This window comes from Periophthalmus magnuspinnatus, chromosome 5 (assembly GCF_009829125.3).
Source record: "Periophthalmus magnuspinnatus isolate fPerMag1 chromosome 5, fPerMag1.2.pri, whole genome shotgun sequence".
In the NCBI taxonomy this organism is placed as follows: domain Eukaryota; kingdom Metazoa; phylum Chordata; class Actinopteri; order Gobiiformes; family Gobiidae; genus Periophthalmus; species Periophthalmus magnuspinnatus.
Window position 1 is genome coordinate 31,232,552 of NC_047130.1, and position 19,306 is coordinate 31,251,857.

General features: G+C 39.1%; 1 protein-coding gene across 1 annotated transcript in view; it reads right to left on the reverse strand.

The window, feature by feature from the left end:
* The window catches only part of LOC117371629 (potassium voltage-gated channel subfamily B member 1-like), a 28,154-nt gene extending 8,882 nt beyond the window's left edge, over nt 1–19,272 (reverse strand). Inside the window, exon 1 of the mRNA XM_055221950.1 lies at nt 18,575–19,272. Coding sequence (XP_055077925.1) covers nt 18,575–19,123 — 549 coding nt within the window. The 5' untranslated portion in view covers nt 19,124–19,272. The remainder of the gene's footprint in view (nt 1–18,574) is intronic.
* Between the last annotated feature and the right edge of the window lie 34 nt (nt 19,273–19,306).

A 19,306-nucleotide genomic window follows, 5' to 3' on the forward strand; every position in this document is an offset into this window, starting at 1 on the left:
CATGCCTCACAGATGTGCCCTCTGCCATACCTGTCCCACCTCACCTTGCCTGGTTACCATAGCATCCCACCTTTGAGTCTGTAGCAGTGATATGTTCCATGCCAAAGCCCTGCTGCTCCCCTGCACCGAGCTGCGGACAGCCAGATGGATGAGAGAGCTCGCGGCTACGCACCATGTGTCCTTCCACAAGTGTGAGGGTGTTGATACCACCATGGGAGATCCACAGCCCCAACATGTGCCTACAGGATTTTGATCCAATTTCAGACTTCAATAAAAAATCCCAGTGACAAATTAATGCTGTAGATATACTTATGTGTTGAACTTTTATCAGATGTGATTTTGTTCGTCTGAAAGTGATGTTAGGTGTCAATTTGAGATGTGTGTAGCATTTGAGAGGAGGACAAGGAGAAATTATGGCATGTAGTGCAGAGATGACAGTGAAAAATGAGGAAAAAACTGCAATCTGACACAGGGGCCTGAGATATTGTCTGCCTGTAGCTGATGTACTACAAAGTGATCCCAAACCCAAACTGTTATATCGACATTAATGCCTTTTAACTTTGCATTCATATTATATTTTGAAGCTTTGTACCAGTCCCAAGCTCAGAGAAAACACTTTTTATAGAAGCTAGAAAATATGCATAATTGTGAGTTGTATGTATAAATGTTAAGTTGTATGTTCATGATGTGAAATATCAACAACTTTAGGATTTCTGTGAATGCAAATTATTCTTCTGGACAGTAAACTCGGAACAATAAAGTATCTATATATCACTGTTGGTGAAGAGGAGATCCCATTCATTTAAATGGAGAACAAGCAAAAAGTCTTGCAGCTGAAACATTTTATAATGTAGGTTGATTTGTATAAAATCTTCAGTGTTCATGTACTCCAGCAAGTCAACAATTCACTCTTTCTCTGGGTGGCTTGAAAACAGCTTTGTTGTCTGTATAGAACTTATGTGTTGCTGAGGTTGGCAGCCTTATATAAAATCATACAACCGTAAGGAGGGGTACAATTAATGACAGCGCCCATGGCAACTTCCTGAATGAGGTGGATAGTCTAACTGGTTTGACTACAGAAGGTGCCCAGCTCTTTAGTGACTCTGTATGAATAACAAAAGGAAATTTCTGATGTTTGTGTGTTGCAATATTAAGAAGCAAGAAGCATAAACTCTCCTGTACAACATCTATGTTTATATTAGTGAATCGTTGAAATGTTAATGTAGTCTAAACATCAACACTGCAGAAATCACCCGTACCAAACCAGGCATACTATACAGGTAAATAAATGTAAAAACTGTCAGGACTCTCAGAATCATTCCAGTTAGAAGGTTATTGTGCCTGTGCATATGAGTAAATAAATCAGATCTTAATGAAGCGTGCTGTGTTCCTCTCCAGTGGCCCTGACAGACAGGTCTTCCTCTCTGCGAGTTCCTGCTTGTGCTTGTGCCATTCCAGTCCTCCTCCGGGTGCCTGATACAAAAACACACACTGCATGAGTGCGCTCTGCTAATGGAATAAGTGAAGCAGCTGTGATGTAAGACATACAGCGCTGATGTACAGGCCGACATTGTTCTGCTGTGAAAGAGTGGTCCTCCCTGTAGCCTGGAGCAGTCTGTTGTCCCGGTCATGGTCCAAGAAAACACATCAATGAGACTCAGATGCCGTCAGATTCAAAATCCTGGAGCTTACTGTCCCCTCTTTGTATTCAAACATGTATAATACCAATCACATCTAAAACAGTGCATACATTTACAAAAATTACACAAGCTGGTAAAACATACAAAATACTTTAGAATATCTTTTGATATTGTTATATGTTTTTAAAGCTTTCTTGTTTCACAACTTAAACTAAATAATTTAAAAAGGTAGCAAGGGCCGGTATGATGAATGTCCATTTATAAGAATTTATGTAGAATTTGTAGAATAATGGCATCAGATATTTTGAAGACAGTCCTGAGGTGTGTAAGGTCTAAAACTGACAGTACTGTGGCCTCCAAGTAACAATAAATATTTCATGGTGAATAAAATGAAATTTGAATGTGGGCTTCATAAAAGTGAATCTTGGAGAGATTCAGCGTATTATGAGACACATAATGTTACATTCAGTTAATATTGGCCTTATGGTTGATGTGCATTGTGAACAGTGGCCAGCTATAACACACAGACTGTCAGTCACTCATTCAGTACGGGCTTATTTACCATCAGCAGTTTTTCAACACAATGAAGTCCCTGAAGAGAGCTCAAGCACAAGGAAAATAGTACAACCTTCATTGAAACTCTCCTCAGTGAGAGGAAAAGCCCCTCCTCCTTACCCCATCCAGGATAATTATGGTTATTGATTGATTGTAATTTTTAGAGTCTGCTGCACACAGGAGAGAGATAAAACAGGAGAAGACATCCCCCGTTGTTTTCCAAATCCAGCCTTGGTATTTGATTTTATTAGTCCATTATAAAAATAACAACTGCATTTTATCGTCATGGTGACGTGGCTCTTCGTCACTTGACTGAGTCTGATACTGCTGTGCCAGGGTGCGGATAGATGCCAGATATCGCTGACAGATGAATTAACGTTCACTAATTTGGTGTCTCCGGTGGCCTGTCCGTGTGGCGTGGTGACCTGCGGTGTTGACGCATAAGCAGCAGGTTCCTGTGACACGATTGGGTGTCAGGCTGAGCAGGAGAGAGTTACCTGTGGCAGTAACAGGAGAGGGCCTGTCTCTAAGTATAATCCCATATAATGCCATATCACCTCCACACTTGTGTTTCAAGCAGACGCCTCAATGACATTCAAGAGCGATCATCCTGAGTCTGGTGTAATCACAATCAAAGTCCTGATGGTTCCTCTGCAGACGGGGAACACACTGACCTTTTCCTGCGCTGACATCCAAGTCCACTCTGCTCTGTTTGGGCCCGCCTAACCTGCAACCCGCAATCAAGCTAAAATGAATCCTAACTGGTCCCATTGCGCCAGGCTCGCGGCTCACTCAGCATCACCATGACAACAAATTCACCAGATCGCATATTACTGCTCCACCACCTGACTCAAGTTATTTTTCTTCTGCACTCTTCCCCTCTTTATTTCACATCTCTATCTTCAAGTTCTGTTATCTGAGATTTGCAAATGATGCTGTAAATCCAGCTGGCACACACGGTATATGTGACACCATCCGCTTTGAATAAAAATCTGTGATGGGAAACAAAAAAAGGGCCAGAAGGTCCTGTTTTGCGTAGGTCTGAATGTCCCAAGGAGAATTTAAACTTTCAGCTGACATTGTACTAAATATACTACAAACTCAGTACATGAAACGTGGCACATCCCAACTGAGGTTCACGGTCATCCAAGCTTTTTCAGAAAATGCTGCAACTCCCATAAAGCCATCACCTTTTCAAGGCTTTTGAGATACTGACAATGAAATTTTGCATATTGAAGTAAAAATATACCATTTTCATTGACTGATTAAACCTGCACTATGCAATTTTTCTGATAAGTGTCCACCACCTGCTTGTCTCCATGTTGATGTTATTGCTTTGCCTGTAATGTTCTATGGTATGCTATTAAACTCATCTCTATGGAGACAAATAAGTAACCCCATCAAGCCAAGTTACAGGTCTGATCTGTGGAGAGGTCACACTAAGAAAGCATGATTTGTAAGGTACTTTTGAAAAATAAAAACAGCTGGGGTGATTGAATAATATTGATCAGTTTAATGCTGTATGGTGGAACATTCCAGAGTGCATCAACAGCTCCAAGTTGGCTCCACCAAATAAGTTACATAATGCACCTTTAATATCACTGTTATGTTTACACTGTCCTCTCTCTGTCAGAATTGTGGTCGCCTGTTACACAAATCAAATCTACAAATGTCCTGTTTTACACTAAACACTTCATGATGTATTTTTTATGTTGAACTAAAACTTGCTCTCTGGATGAATGATTCAACAGGAGCACAAGGTCAAACCAACACACTTCCTGTCTGGCCACCAAAAAACCACAAGTCCTCAGTACTATTGTCACAGACTTTACTGGGCCCAGCCTTATGCATTTTAGCCCCTCTGTTGTCGTGGACAGTCATTGTCACCGGTTAAGTGAAGGAGACGATACATTATGCAGAGAGGGGGGTGTTTGAAGTAGGTGAATAGTGTATAATGTATGCAGCTGGGATGTGATTGCACTGAGGGAACCAACGCTAAAGGCACAGTACAAATCTGCAAAGGTGGCCTATTTCTTCCTCATAACAAAGACCACTAGCAACAAGGGCGGTGCTATGTGGGGCTTTTTGGCCAGTGTACCCCATGTTTGGATGCTCCTATAAAACTAATCTTACTCTAAAGATGGTATATCACATAAGCAACCACTAGGATAAACAGGACTGGACCACCCTCGATGATTACAACATTTAGTTTGTATTTGCAACAATAAAAACCTCACACAGTGGGTTAGACACATATGCCCTGAGCAGTAATTCTCCTCAAGACAAAATACTGACTCTGAATTTTAGGTAATTTAAGGTAGCGTATAAGAAGAGATATAGAAGCATCTACACTAGAGTTCAATAATACAGTTCTTTATTTTCTAAGGTACCCTGTTGTTTTTTGCAAGGAGAACTTTGATTTTTTTGAGTTTTTGGCCAGTAGGAAACAATAAAAGCAAAGAAATGGTAGATATAGACTTTGTCTGCAATTATAGTCTATGTATGTTTCCCTTTAATAGAGGAGAATTGCCCCCAGTCTAAAAACAAGCTGAATGAAAAGATGGTGAAACAAATTATACTTGATGCTTGTAGCAGAAGTAATTTAATATATCAATGTTTTTTGATCAGCAGAGGCAATGTTTATACACCAAAAATTGTATTAAAAAGTGTAAACATCTAGGAAACACTGTCATGATCATGATGCTGTTATAAATTTTACTTTATCTGAAGATTTGATGCTTTATGCATTTTTAGTGGTTCTGTATCTGTGCACACTGAAATAAACATGAATGGAACCTCTGTTGTTATTTTTATTTTAAGAAAAGTGAAATACCAACAGCATGAAGAAAGTGTGTGACATTTGAACAGGAACAGTTTAGAGGGATGTAACCTTTACGGCTGAATGTGTGCACGGAGCTTAGAGGCCTGACATACAAAATAAAACAACCATTACCACTGACAGAGCTGGACTGCTTCTTTCATGTTCATCTATCATTATGGAAAGAGAGCTGAAACTAAAGCAAAAGTATAGTATAGTTACAAGTACCGAATTCATTAAAATGATTCATGAATATAGAGCTGCAGGCCTTTGTGGTGTGATATTTGCATTTTTTTGATTGTGATATATTGTGTACCCTTATACTGGAAAAAGTACTAGTTACTTTTTAAACATATTTTATTCTGGATTATCTTGTATACAAAACCTGATTAATTACATCCTACTGAACCTGAATGAAGTTGTCTGCATATGCTCTGAGCTCTAGTCAATTAGAGTGGTGTTTTTATGTATGTTTATACACTATAGTACTGTTCCATTAGTATTTACTTTCCCGGCCCTATTAATTCATGAGTTTCAGTTTCCTGTTATATGCAGGACTTCCATACCAATAATTAGTTTTAAATTGTTAATTGCTATGGCAACAGTACTAATGTGAAACTCATGGATAGCCTTTATTTAAATGCCACATGATGTTGTATGTTTGCGTTAATAATGAGAATGAGTGAGAATGGGCAATTTAGCAGAAAAAGTGCAGCTGTCTCAAAGCATATGGAAATAACCAACAGCAGCTAGATGCATGCGTGTATGTAGGACTGGATCACAACAGAGCAGGGGATTATGGACAACAACTGTCTCATATGTTTACACTGCAATCACATGCAAGCTCACTAAACAGACTTTGCTACAGCTCACATGTCTGGTTTCCATAGCAACATGAAGCTTTTGTCATTTTTCAAAAACAAATCCAGTTTAAAAAAAAAAATCACAGACAGAAGACAGCTGTGGCTCTTATCTGCATCACTTCGGGTTCACATCATTCTTGTCACAAACACTAAATTAACGTCGCAGTGGGATTCACTGTGAAGCAAAAATAAGGTCATTCTCCCAAAAACAACAATTTGTATTCTCAAAGGGACTTAGCCAGACCTCGACAAACATCCAGAATTACACAATAGCCCCACTGACCAAGCAATTGCATTTTCTCAGAAGTTACACAACCATGGCATTTCCAAGTCAGTAGCATTCATCATGTGAATAAATCAAACATGCAAAATATATTTAGTTTGTGTCTACTCAAATGTTCATGTCATTTTGTTTGAAGGAAATGGCTGAAGATAAAGATGCAAAAAAATAATTGGGAAGTTAAAAAATGTGTTGAATTAAGAACATATTAGCTTTACTTGAGTAGATTTAACTTTGATTATCTACCAGTAGAACAAAACTTTCTGTGCTTAAAAAATTTTGTTGCACGTAAAATAAGATGTTACTTCATCTAAGAAAAATATCTGGGTCCTTTTGTAGATATTTGTATAAGTCAAGTAAAAAAAACAACAACAAACTATTCAAATCAAGGTAATATGTCCTCAACTCCAAGAAATTTTTACTTATCTAGATATAACCTTTTGTAGTATAAGTGACAGTGGCAGCACAAGTTAAGCAGAGCAATTGTATAAAAACAAATGCATGGCCAGGGCTGATGGATTAGGTATTGTAAAAGTAAAGCACACCTCTCTCGATGAATGTAGTCTGGTGGAAAAGTTCAGTGTGGAGCTTTAAATTCAACAGACAAACACATGTCGGGTGAAGCTGATACTGTGCACGCCTCTGCATTCATCCAAAGACTGTAAACTGCTGACACTCAGGTATGAGCCCCTCTTACTGCCTTACATGGACACTGACCCCACACTCAATACATGGATCCAACGTCTGAACTTTGACCTTTCACTTCTGGGTTAGAGTGTAATGTTGATCTGATAAAACAAGTATTGTACAGTCTACCTGCTCTGACCTCACCCAACAATGCATGGGCAAATGGTTGAGTAAACAGGACTATTGTTTGACTAAAACACAGAAGCATAGATATTTTTGAAAAGTGTCAATCACAGAGCTCTTTTAATTTGCAGCTTTTATCCTTTGTCTGCTAATCCTCATGTGCTGCAGCTGCCGTTGGCTGTGACAAACTGTGGAGTGAGAGAGCCTCAGGATTCAGCTGAGAGCTTACACACATGCACATGTACGGCGTCTCACACAGGAGCAGGTCTGGAGGAGACATGATATGGGAGAGGAGCTCTGCAATGTTTTACATCTATGTTCTCACACACAAGGAGCAGTCATACTCCAGAAAATGATATAATTCAAACAAACAGTGCTGGTGATCATTTCAAATGTGGCATTCACAGCAGACAGTCATGTTTGTTAAATGTAGCAGTGATCTGTCCTTTAAAAGAGTCTGTGGGCTGTTCAGCTTTAACAAGAGTGTTTTCAGATGACTTGGCTGAATATCAGTGAGAACCACCAGGAAAAGCATGTGTGTATCTGTGTGGGGTCAGTCTGTGGAATGGGTTGGGAGATAACCTGAAGCAGTGCCCAAATATTTACAGGTTTAAAAGGAATTATAAAAATGTTTTGCTTTTGTTGTATAAGGGTGACAGCACTGGGTGATCTTAAAATAATTAAATAAAATGTTTATAGATATATGTAAATATAATGTGTAGATATATGTATATATAATGTGTAGATAGATATGTACATAATGTGTATATGTGTGTATATATGCATGTATATACATGTGTGTGTGTGTGTGTGGGGGTGTGTGTGTGTGTGTGTGTATATATATATATATATATATATATATATATATACACACACACACACACACACCCCCATATATATATATATATGGGGTGTGTGTGTGTGTGTGTGTGTGTGGGGGTGTGTGTGTGTGTGTGTATATATATATATATATATATATATATATATATATATATATATATATATATATATATATATATATATATATATATATATATATATATATATATACACACACACACCCCCCCCCATATATATATATATATATATATATATATATATATATATATATATATATATATATATATATATATATATATATATATATATATATATATATATATATATATATATATATATATATATATATATATATATATATATATACATACATACACACACACACACACACACACACACACACACACCCCCCCACACACACACACACACAGATGTAATATCTAATTAATTTATTTTGCTATATGTAAATGTTTGTTAAGCTCCGGGATCACCACATAATTTATCATAAAATGTTATGATATGATCAGGGGTGGGTTAATATAAGTTTTTCTTCTTCCCACTCCTTTTCGAGAGATGCTTTTCTTTTGTTTACAATGTACATGTAGTAAACATGATTATTCTTTTCTCTTGGCACTAACTCAAAATAAACCAATCAATCAATCAATGAATCAATCAATCAATAGCCTGTCTCTTGTTATGAAATTTTCATAATATAGATTTGTGTTATAAATGATTTTAGTGAACTAAAAGTCACCATCACAAACGCTGATTATAGTCTGTGTTGTCTGTGAGTGCTCATATGGCTGAGGTTTCACAATAAGATTACAAGCGTCTTTTTAATCACTTTTTGGACAGGACAGAGAATGTGAGATCCTTGAAGATTAGACAGTAAATCCGTGGAGATTTGGTGAGTCTGTTGTGGGTATTATCCACAGCCAAGGTTTTTAAGGGTTAGTCCTGGAATCTCCTCTTAAAGCTGGCTCTTCTGATCTGGTCTCAGCTGATGAAGATGCTCTAATAAATGAACGTCTACTCTGGACATTGCATTAAAGGATCATTATGGACTGCAGTATTGTAGCACAATAACAGAAAAATTCACCTAATAAATACTGAACACGCTTACGTAAAGCATCGGGGCTGGGTTTCCATTTCCTCTGGTATGTTCTAGCTTTCTGTCTCATTTATGATTAGTGGCCTTGTTCTGAAAACTTTCATACAGTATATACAGTATGTCTGGCCAACAGCTAAGCTTTGGCTGGCTGCTGGCACTGCCTTCTCCTCAGTGTTATGACTGTACTGATGAGTAACTTCTTTATCTATTTAAACAGGTGCAGAGCCTGTCCCAGTTGAGAGTGTTTCTGTTTCTCTGAGAGCATCTTTGGAGTCACAAACGTGTTAAACTAAAACACAGAGTCTCAGGTTTCCCACTGATCACTAACCCTTTCAATTTACATCAGGCTGCTCAGTTTACAGGAAACACCAACCAGTGCAGCTCTCCAACAACATGTGGACTCAACAGTTCCAGAAAACCAAGAAGATCACTTCTTCTTCTTGTTGTTTTTACTTTGGCTATAATATTCCAGAGTATGTCATAAAAATACCTTCATGGTGAATGTTACAAAGTATGATTTTAATTTTCTATTTTCATGGATTTATGTAGGTGACATGCATCAGATTTTAAGCATTTCTAGTTCATCTCTTGTGTCAGTCCTAAGTCAAGATAAAACAAGTGCCAGTGTTTAGAGATGGCAAAATCACACACTCACAATACATGGAAATTACAAAATAAAAATAAAACAAAAGCTTAAAACATGTTCTCTTCTGCCACATGTTTCTAGCAGCTCTCATAGATTCAATGCAGACCTCTTCATTGTATCCTGGGGCAAGTGCCCTTGACTGTAACCTTGAATCCTTGCCTCCTTGGCCCACTTTGGCCCACTTCGGCCCACTTGCGTCCAGTGCTTTTAGATGAGTGTCCTACATGTGGCTCAGACAGAGGTGAGGTGATGTGACGTGCTCTATGGGTGGGCTGACACAGGGGCCCATGGGAAGGCTTCAGTCACATTAGTAATATTGTGATTCACATTCAGCCCATGTCCACCCACTCTGCACAGCTATGCCATACAGCTGCAGTATAAGGATACATTGACTTACATGGCAGGATATCTGGTTAATGAGCAAGGCCACAGGTTTCAGGTGCATGACTTGTGATATCTGTGGGACTTCCTCTGTAAAGTCATGTACTATTCAAGGGAACAACAAGACCTACAACTACTTTAATTACCTCAGAAGCTACTAACTTGATCGTCATGAACACTACTACATCTAGGATAAAAAAACTGCAGCTATTCCTTATACATACACTGTGCATATTGACCATCTCCTTTGCAGACATGGTTAAAATGCACATCTGATTATCATGGTGTAAACACATGGACAACATAAACTGAATAAGAAGTAGCACTGGGTTTTTAATACACGTAAATGAGCTGCAGTTGTATGCAGAGGCTGACCCCAAAAGCTTTGTAATTGAAATGACTGTGTATTTACTCATACAATGAGCATGCAGCATAGACAAGGAATATAGGGCGGTCTCGTTAATAGTTCTTATAAACATACAACGAGCTATGTCTACCCTAACTCAGATATTATAGAATGTCAAACATCTGATGTGACTTTTAAGGAGAGGACTGCATCAAGAAGGGATAAAAATCAGGCAAATATGTATATTATATTAGACACCATAAGATCAGAAGTCCACTGAAAACAGCATGGCAAAAGTAAATATAAATATCTACATATATTGTGTGATCTTTTTTTATTTTCATGCATTCAACTAAATTACAATGTTATGTTAAAATACTAAATATTGAGGTAGTGCTTTTCACCAAACAAGTTCTCCTTGCAAATCCGGTGAAATAAAAACACCTACTATGCATTTTAAGATTATAATTTGAAGCAAAAACATTTTCAATCCATTGACTGTTTTACTTTTGTCTTACCAGTTTCATTTCTGCTTAGTCTCTGTAACTATTTATAATGACACTTCAAAAATGTAATATGGCAGCACCCCGCAGATTTGCACACCTCAGCTCATCTTTTACATGTAATTAAAATCGATGCCAGTCTATAATTATCCCAACTTGAACAGTGACTCTACTTGGGCATGTTTTGACACTGCAAGACTCTCGGAGGGTATTTGCTCAATGCCATGAAGTGCAAATTAAACACCATTTGGTCCCAATTACTCACAACATTAGGACACACGCACCAACAAGCCATAGTACTTTTACATACTATAGTCCCAAGATTAAAACACATTTCTATTCTTTTTCCAATAGTCTATATTTGAGAGCCCACATATGTCACCTTGGACCCCTCTCACACCAATCACACAAGTGCCAGTCTATCCTCCATTACGGCAGCAACACTTCTCTGACTTTCTCTCCTGTCTCTTCTCCCGCAAGAAACAACACCTCCGCGGCACCCCGACTTGTAAATTTGACAACCCACCAATAGAAAAAATAGATGGACTGCAGCTCTTTTGATCAACTCCAATAACATGTCAAAAGCAATCACACAGTTGCAACATGGGCGAGTCTATTTTAGCTGTTGGTGGAGAGAATAACTGAAGCAAAGTTACTGGACATGAAAAGGCGTAGCAGTGGTGTGTATGTGTGGACATGAGTGTATATTTATAGAAGGCTCTTGGGAGAGGAGCCATTAGCGCTAGAGGTACACAATGTGGTCAGGGCAGCTCCGAATGCCACACGATCAACTGCATTGTCTTTACTGATGTGACAAACTTGTGGCAAGACAGCATCCTTCAAATAGTTTCAAAATACATAAACATTTATCATATTTATAAGCTTGGAGACGCATCAATGAACAGTTTGGACACATCTGTTTTTAATAATATTACAAATGCAACTACTTCTGATTGGACAGTGTTGTGGGTAATAAAATGTATACTTAATGAAGCTACTCTAACTCCTTGGAGACATGCTGCTTACATCACCAGACCAAGTTATAGGTCAGATCTGTAGAGCGGCAAGCCAGCTCACAATAAGAATGCATGATTTTCATTGTATTTTAGAGCAATAAAACTCTTATAATTGAATAGATAAGTTTAATACCATACTACGGAACATTCCAGCCAAAGCAACAATATCTTCAAGCAGATGGCACGCAGAAAAGTTGCATAAGGCACCTAAACTGCACCTTAACTAAAACATAAGAAAATCTCTTGTTGTGAAAATCAATTGTTTCTTCCCACACACTTCTCGCTTATGTTATTCCTTTGTCATTATCAATCACTGCGGTTTGAATGACTGAGAGAGTGGGTGGGAACATTGATCCTCAAATCGACCCCGACTTCTCAGACTATTGTATTTTACTTTACACATACAAACAAACAAGCATCCACTGAAAGTAACCATTAGTAACCTGATGGGAACAAAACAGCCAAAATGCAGTGTGATCGATAAAGGTGTTTATGTATGGGGGACCTCTCTCCTTCCGCCCACAGATAACCTGACCCTATGAGCTGTATTATCTCTCAGGACCAGATGGAGATTTAGTTGTGCACTGTGGAGCATTGTGTGGGGAGGCCTGACCAACCAATTCAATCCAATCTCCCCTATTCTTTGGTCTAGTCTCAATAGTAATCTCCTGATAATATGGTGAGAAATAAAGTACGAATAGGTATATTCACATGCAGTTATTTGTGATTCCTTCTTGCTTTGAAGGATTTTGGAAGGACCTTTCCCTATTCAACAGATGTAAAATTTTAATATGAATTTCTTATAGTTTAGGGTTTTTTGCCATAGATAAAACTCATGACTGAAACCCATGAAATTGAATAGTAATAGCCATAAACCATAAAATTACTACTACTGCAGTTAGATGGACAAGTAAGACGTGGGGAGAACATGCACAGAAAAGCTCAACCCAGTCTGAGAATCAAACCCAAAACCTTCTTGCTCTGAGGTGAAAGTCTTTACCACTGTGCCACTGTCCTACCGACTTATTTTATAGGACTTGCTATTTCTCAGGTATTGTTTTTTCATTAAAAAGTACAGGAAAGTAGGAATCTTAAGGTAGCACACAGGCCATTGTTTCAGAACCTGATACAACTACTAGTCTGGAATGGAAATACACATCTTTACTCAAGCTCAAGAACCACTATTACTACTGACAAGATGAAGTACTTCTTATTCTTCTTAAAGTCCTGTGTTCTGTCTGGGGTATCTCCCTGTGCTAGCATGTGCAGGTGCAAGGTGTAACTTAATGCAGATGGTGCCGCAGACGCAGTGATGAGATGCCACACCACTCGGAGCAGAGACACAGATGATGGGGTGTTAATGGGAGCTCACTGTTGACTGTCTGTCCTCGGAGCGCTGAGGTGTTGGGTTCTATATCGAGTTCAGGTAATTACCTCTGTGAGTGCACATGGACACACATATGAACCACTTCGAATGCAGCAAAGCAAGAAATTAACAGGCTAAGAAGGATAGGGGGTGTCAGCCGCAAAAGGAATCTCTATTGCTTTTACTTTGGTTTGTTAAAAAGACAGGTAAAAAATATTAGCACTCTGTAGATCAGAACAAACCCTTTCCTCTGTCTTTACGCCATAGGATATGATTTCAGGGCATTTTGGTTGCTTTACACTGCATATTATCTAGATACATGGAGATGATTGTGTCAGAAAAGGTATGAAAGCTACAAAACATAAATTAATTTCTTCAGGTCCTGTAGTAGATTAAAAGCTACAAAGATCTGGACGAATAGAAGAGGGACTGAAACCCATTCTATACCATAGCTCATATGTCTTATGGCTCAGCACAAGGAAACTTTCTCTATTCATTTCCCATCTAGTGAACCTCACCCCATTCCTGCAATAATCTAATGGTTCTGAGTGAGTCAGAAATTGGAGGATGTGCACACACATGAACACGTGTATCATGTGGCCACACCATCATTTAATGCACAGTGACAGTTCACTTCAGTTCAAAAGGGATGAAATTAGTTTAGGCTTTTGAAAATGTCTGTAATGTTAGTGGACACAAAATGACTCCACAGTAAAGTAAAAACTGCATTAAGGTATATTTCAGTTTTGCTGTTGTCATGCGGATTTGGGCAAAACATTATGGAACCAAAATGATAAATGGCAAATGACAATAATGGCATCTCATACTAAAAAGAAAACATATGTTAGGGGAATACTTGTTGCCTAACACGTCCAAACTGACCACACTTAGACAGATAAAATGTATAGACTCCAAAAGCAGTGGATTGATTGCACTGCATTATTTAGCTTTGCTATTCTTTGCAAACTGACCTTTCCAATTGCGAGCCGTAGAGTGAGCAGCGAAAATCTCAGGTACAGTGTACAATTGTGGTTTAAGGAGTGGTTTTTGCATGCAACAGCTACAGGCTCGGATGTCCACCTCTCTGGAAACTTGTTTTTTTGTTTGTGCGCTGACCACTGGGCCCCACACCACTCTCCAATGCATCTCCTTGAGTGATGATCTCCCCCTGACAGGCTGTGCTAAATAATGAATGAACTTCTGCAGCAAAGTAGCCCTGTCTCTGTCCCCTCCTATTGACCCCTCGTCTATGTAAATGGCCAGCAGTGATAAAAGGGTAATGTTTAAGTGTGAGCAATACAAGCAGGATCTGATAAGCAGATTATGCTAACAGGAAGGCACTATGGATTGTATACTGTATTCCTATTTAGAATTGGTGAACTGGTGTGAGCGATAAGCACTGTTTTTCCACTCTGTAGAACTGTAGAGCTGCAGTGACCCTGTGAAGTCCAAAGTGGAAACTCCTTTGGCCTGGACATTAGGGCTCAAAGTGTGCAGCTCACGGCTCTGTTATTGATCAGCTGTACTGAGGGACATGTTGCTTTCTAAGCTGAATATCGATTTATGCCTTTCCCTGCACTGATGAAACTGCATCAAAGGGCTCTTTTAAATCAATAATGGTAATGTTTCTGTGAGTGTACAGCTTCATTGGAGTCTCCAGTTTGTCTTTAAGTATGGCCCCAAAAACAACAGTACACTTAAATTAGGGCTACTAGATTAATCACAGATTAATCACAGTCAGAATTGGAATTTGAATTGTTGCAGTTAGCAAATCACAAAGGCTGCAGTTACCATTATTTTATCCACAAACAACAAAATACCCTGTCATATTCTACATAAAATGAGACATTAGAGGAAAGAGTGAGAGCTCTAACCTTTCTGTATATCTCCTGAGAAACTGGAGCAGAATGATTTCTATATATTAAGAGACAAACTGTTGGGCATTGTGCTAGTTTAATTCAGCTGTCCATGTTATCTCAACAGCATGTCAAACTGTGCAGCCGCCTGGAATATCAACAAGGTAAGTTACTTTATGTAGCACCCTCTTAGAGTACGGCTGCGCATATTGATGGTTTCTACAGTTATATTTACAGGCACTAGGCTCTCAATAAGTGCATGCACAAACCAGTGTTTTCACGCTGAACGGGTTACTCAGATGTGACTAATTAATGAAGTAAGAGGATCCAGAAGACTTCATGTAATGCAAAGTCCTGTGATATGGAACTGAAGAAACTGAAACAGAATACCACTTGTTCACTTACAGTCCATATAAGGCCCCTGGCCCCAAGAGTCATCAGACACATACTGTGTGCCATTGAGGACACAGAAAAAGCTGTGGTCACCTAGCAACATAAAATTATAAACACAAGAGTTTGAGCTCTAAAATGATGGATCAGGAGAGGTCATAGACAGTGGTCTATGGAAGAGGGGCATGTGAGAGTCTTATCAGATGAGGAGTGTGTATCTCTCCAGAGACTCTGCTCTCTCAGGCACATCTCATGCACATCTCATCGGGAAATGGGCCGTGGGAAGTCACACATCCACCCATCTCTAATGGCTCCTCCGGGCGTGTCCTCACTCAACCCTCACTCACTCCTTATGTCCCATTGATTTCCTACATTGCTACAACAACTCTGGTCTGATCAGTTTGCGTCTATTGCAGGTAACAGAACACACTGACTGGAGCAGAGGGCTCAGACTTCACCAACAACTGCACAAACACTTAAAGTGAACTCATCCGGGCTTATCTGATGTGCACTAAGGTGAGCCTCTCTGTGCCTGCAGAGACTCTCGACCAGAGAAGTTTCCATGCAATTAGTTCAAAGAGCCTCTGCCAAGGCCAGGCCTCAGTGTCAGTTTTTATTGTTTGATTGACTGTACTGCTTCAGACCAGGGTAAGAGTAAGAGACGAGAAGCAGACTAAACTACACTCAAGAGAGTAGAAAAAGAAAAGTGCAACTTTTCAAACTTTACTTTGTGAAAAGGATTTGTTTTGAAAAAAAAATATATATATATATATATACAATACAATATAATATACAAACTTTGTGACAAACATACAGTTATGTAAGTAAGACCCACAGAAATCAGCAGAATTGGGTCTGACATCACCAAACTGTAGCTCATTATTTGTCTTTTCACATGAATGTCTGTGTAATGCCTCAGGTTCCATAGCAAAGGAAAATTCAATTCTGTCAACTGGACAAACCTGTCTAGATAGCTCCTCCTACAGACAGATATAAGGCAGGGTCAGACAGCACCTGACCAGAACTGAAGAAGCCACTTGGATGGGCGCTGAAACATCTTCAGATGAGTGGTCCTCACTTGCAGATTTATGACTGTGAAACTTTTCAAGGTCTCAAAACACAATTCAAAGTGCAAGGAAAATGATTTAAGGTGAGAGCCTCTAAGTGTTTGAGGTTTGTATTTTTGTAGCCTTTGCTCTCAATGTGCACTGGGATATGAATATTACTTTATCATCTGCACTGACATACAGTACTGTTCAAAAGTCAGATTATTACTTTCAGTTTATTACAACATTAGTAATACTAAAGTAAACCTCTGAGCATGAGACTATTAATAAATGGTCTGTAAAAAATGTAACACCAGTTCACTGGACAAAACCTGAGCTAAAACTGTCTGACCCCAAACCACTCCAGGATGCCCAGACGTCCCGCGCCCTCCACTTGGACATGACAAATGGGCTGTCTAGGTGAGCGCTGTTTAAGTGTATTTTTAAAGAGGTTATAAACTTTAAATAGTCCAGATGATGTGACATGTGGACTATAGATATTCAGGATCACACCTTCTCTCTCCGGTATTAAGTCAGGCGTTATTAATGTGCAATTAAAATTTCATCAGCTCTGAAAAATAAATGAGCTGGAATATGTGTTTGGGAACAACCCATTTTCACCGATGCAAATCCTAAATTAGCTCAGAGAAAAAACACACGCTTTGATAGCAGCCATTTAACCTCTAGGCCGGCATTTTTATAGTCACTTTCCTCGTATGGCAAAGACAGGCGTAGGATAATGGCCCCATTTTTGCAACATTCACTATGTGCCCTCAATGTTGTTTCATTCATAAGTTTTTTTAATGCCTTCATAAAACATGGTGCCTCCCACACAATGACCCCATAACTCTGAACGCAACTTCCTCTATAGCCATTTAGACCAGCTGATGCATTTACCTCTTGGCAATACATGATTTACATTCTCATTCAAATTGTGTCATGTGGAGGTTGTTCATTGTGAAAAATAAATACACTTGGTGAAGTGCATACATTTTATACAGTATAATTATATAGTTGTGTAGCTTAATTAATAATAACAATGGCTATATTTACATGCACACCAAAATCTTATCATTATTTGACTTAATAAACGTGATTATTTTAAAATACATTTTACTTTGTCTTACAAATACAATAGTTACTAAAATCTGTGCTTTTGAGATTTCTTTTGTGCATGTAAACACAAACCAAAAATTAGATCTTTGGTTATCTGACTATTCTAGTTATCAAATTTTTACTGGCAATGTGTGAAGTACAGTGGGTCTATCTCTATTCTCTATATCTTTTTGTTTTACCTCTTGGTTGGATAGGTTTAAAATATGATTATTATGTCCAAAATCTGTAAAAAGTAAATTCAAATCTTGTAAACTACCTCCTACGCCCTAGTGAGGTGAAGTAGACATGTTGCCAAAGTGAGATGTGGCTGTTAATGAGTGGAGTGATTGAATATAGAGCAGTATGAGACTAGGACTAATGAAGCCAGAGAGGCATGTCTGCGGGAGTAGGCTGCGGTGTGACTAAAAATATCACTTAATGTAATGTTTGTTCCACCAAAAATCTATTACTCTCACAAAAACAGCTGCTCCTTTTATCCCTTTCCAAATTTCAGAGAAAAAAACTCAACAACTGTCACAGGAGAGCAGGCAATTGTAATGCCAATAAAAGGAAGCAATGATTGCACGGTTGCATTGAAAAAAAAAAAACAGTCCAACAACAGTAAACTTGTGAAACATGTTTTCACTCTCTGAAAGTTTTGAAAAATGATTCAAAATAGAGTAGCAAAAGGATGTATATTCACCTCTGTACAACTGAGTGTAGCTATAATTCTTCTGTGCTGTGACTCACACTTACAAATTAAACACAATAGAAAATATTTTTTCTCTCAAAAACACATTTTGCTGACCTCTAGATATACTGTATTCAAATCCTCATAGGTGTCTTAAATTAGATTTGCAATGACAGTATTCTTTGCTCCTTATCCTGAAATACTTCTCTAAAACTTGACTATGAGCTGTTGGTAGTTGTTCTCTGCCTCTCTCAGATTGCCTGTATTCACTTGATCTGCTCTAGCATTGGGATAATGACAACACTCTGTATCTGACTGTACCTTAGCGGCGAATGAGGAGCTGGGCTTCTCTAGCAGGTCCCACAGCTTCCTCCTCTTCTCTGAGCAGCAGGTGGTGCTGAACTCCTCACCCTCTCTCTCACGCAGGTTCTCTGCCTCTCTCTTCAGCTCCTCATTCATCTGCTCCTTCTTCTGGTGGTACCTGGCCTGACAGCATGACTCCAGGTAGATCTCATCGATGCCCCAGAAGTCCAACTCCTGACTGAAGGACAGAGCGCACATTTCCTCCATCATGTGCAGCTTCCCTGTCCTGTAGAAGTTTAGTATGGATGTGAATGCCCCTGGGTGCCGGTCGAAGAAGTACTCATTATTTTCCAGGCTATAGTCATCACAGATCTCCATGATGGACTCGTGGGTGTTGCAGTCCCTCAGTTTGCCCAGTCTAGTTCGAGGAAGCCTGTCCAGAGTCCTCCACAGGACCTCATGGAGCAGTCCGCCCACGTTCAGCTTCAACCGACGCGACTGGGACTTGCTCCGGATGATGTCCATGGTGTCGGGGGGCAGGATGGTTCCCCGGGCTCCACCTTTCATTGTGTCGTTTGTCACTTGTTCAGGTGAAAGGAGTGGGACATGCAGCCAGCTGGTGCACTAAGACATCCTGCAGAGGGACACATCAGGGTTCTCCTTCTGTGCCCATAAAAACAAAAAAAATATAAAGTTACATAGTGTTTTGTATTGATTAGTCCCACAGAGCTGGTGTCCTACAGTTGTCTG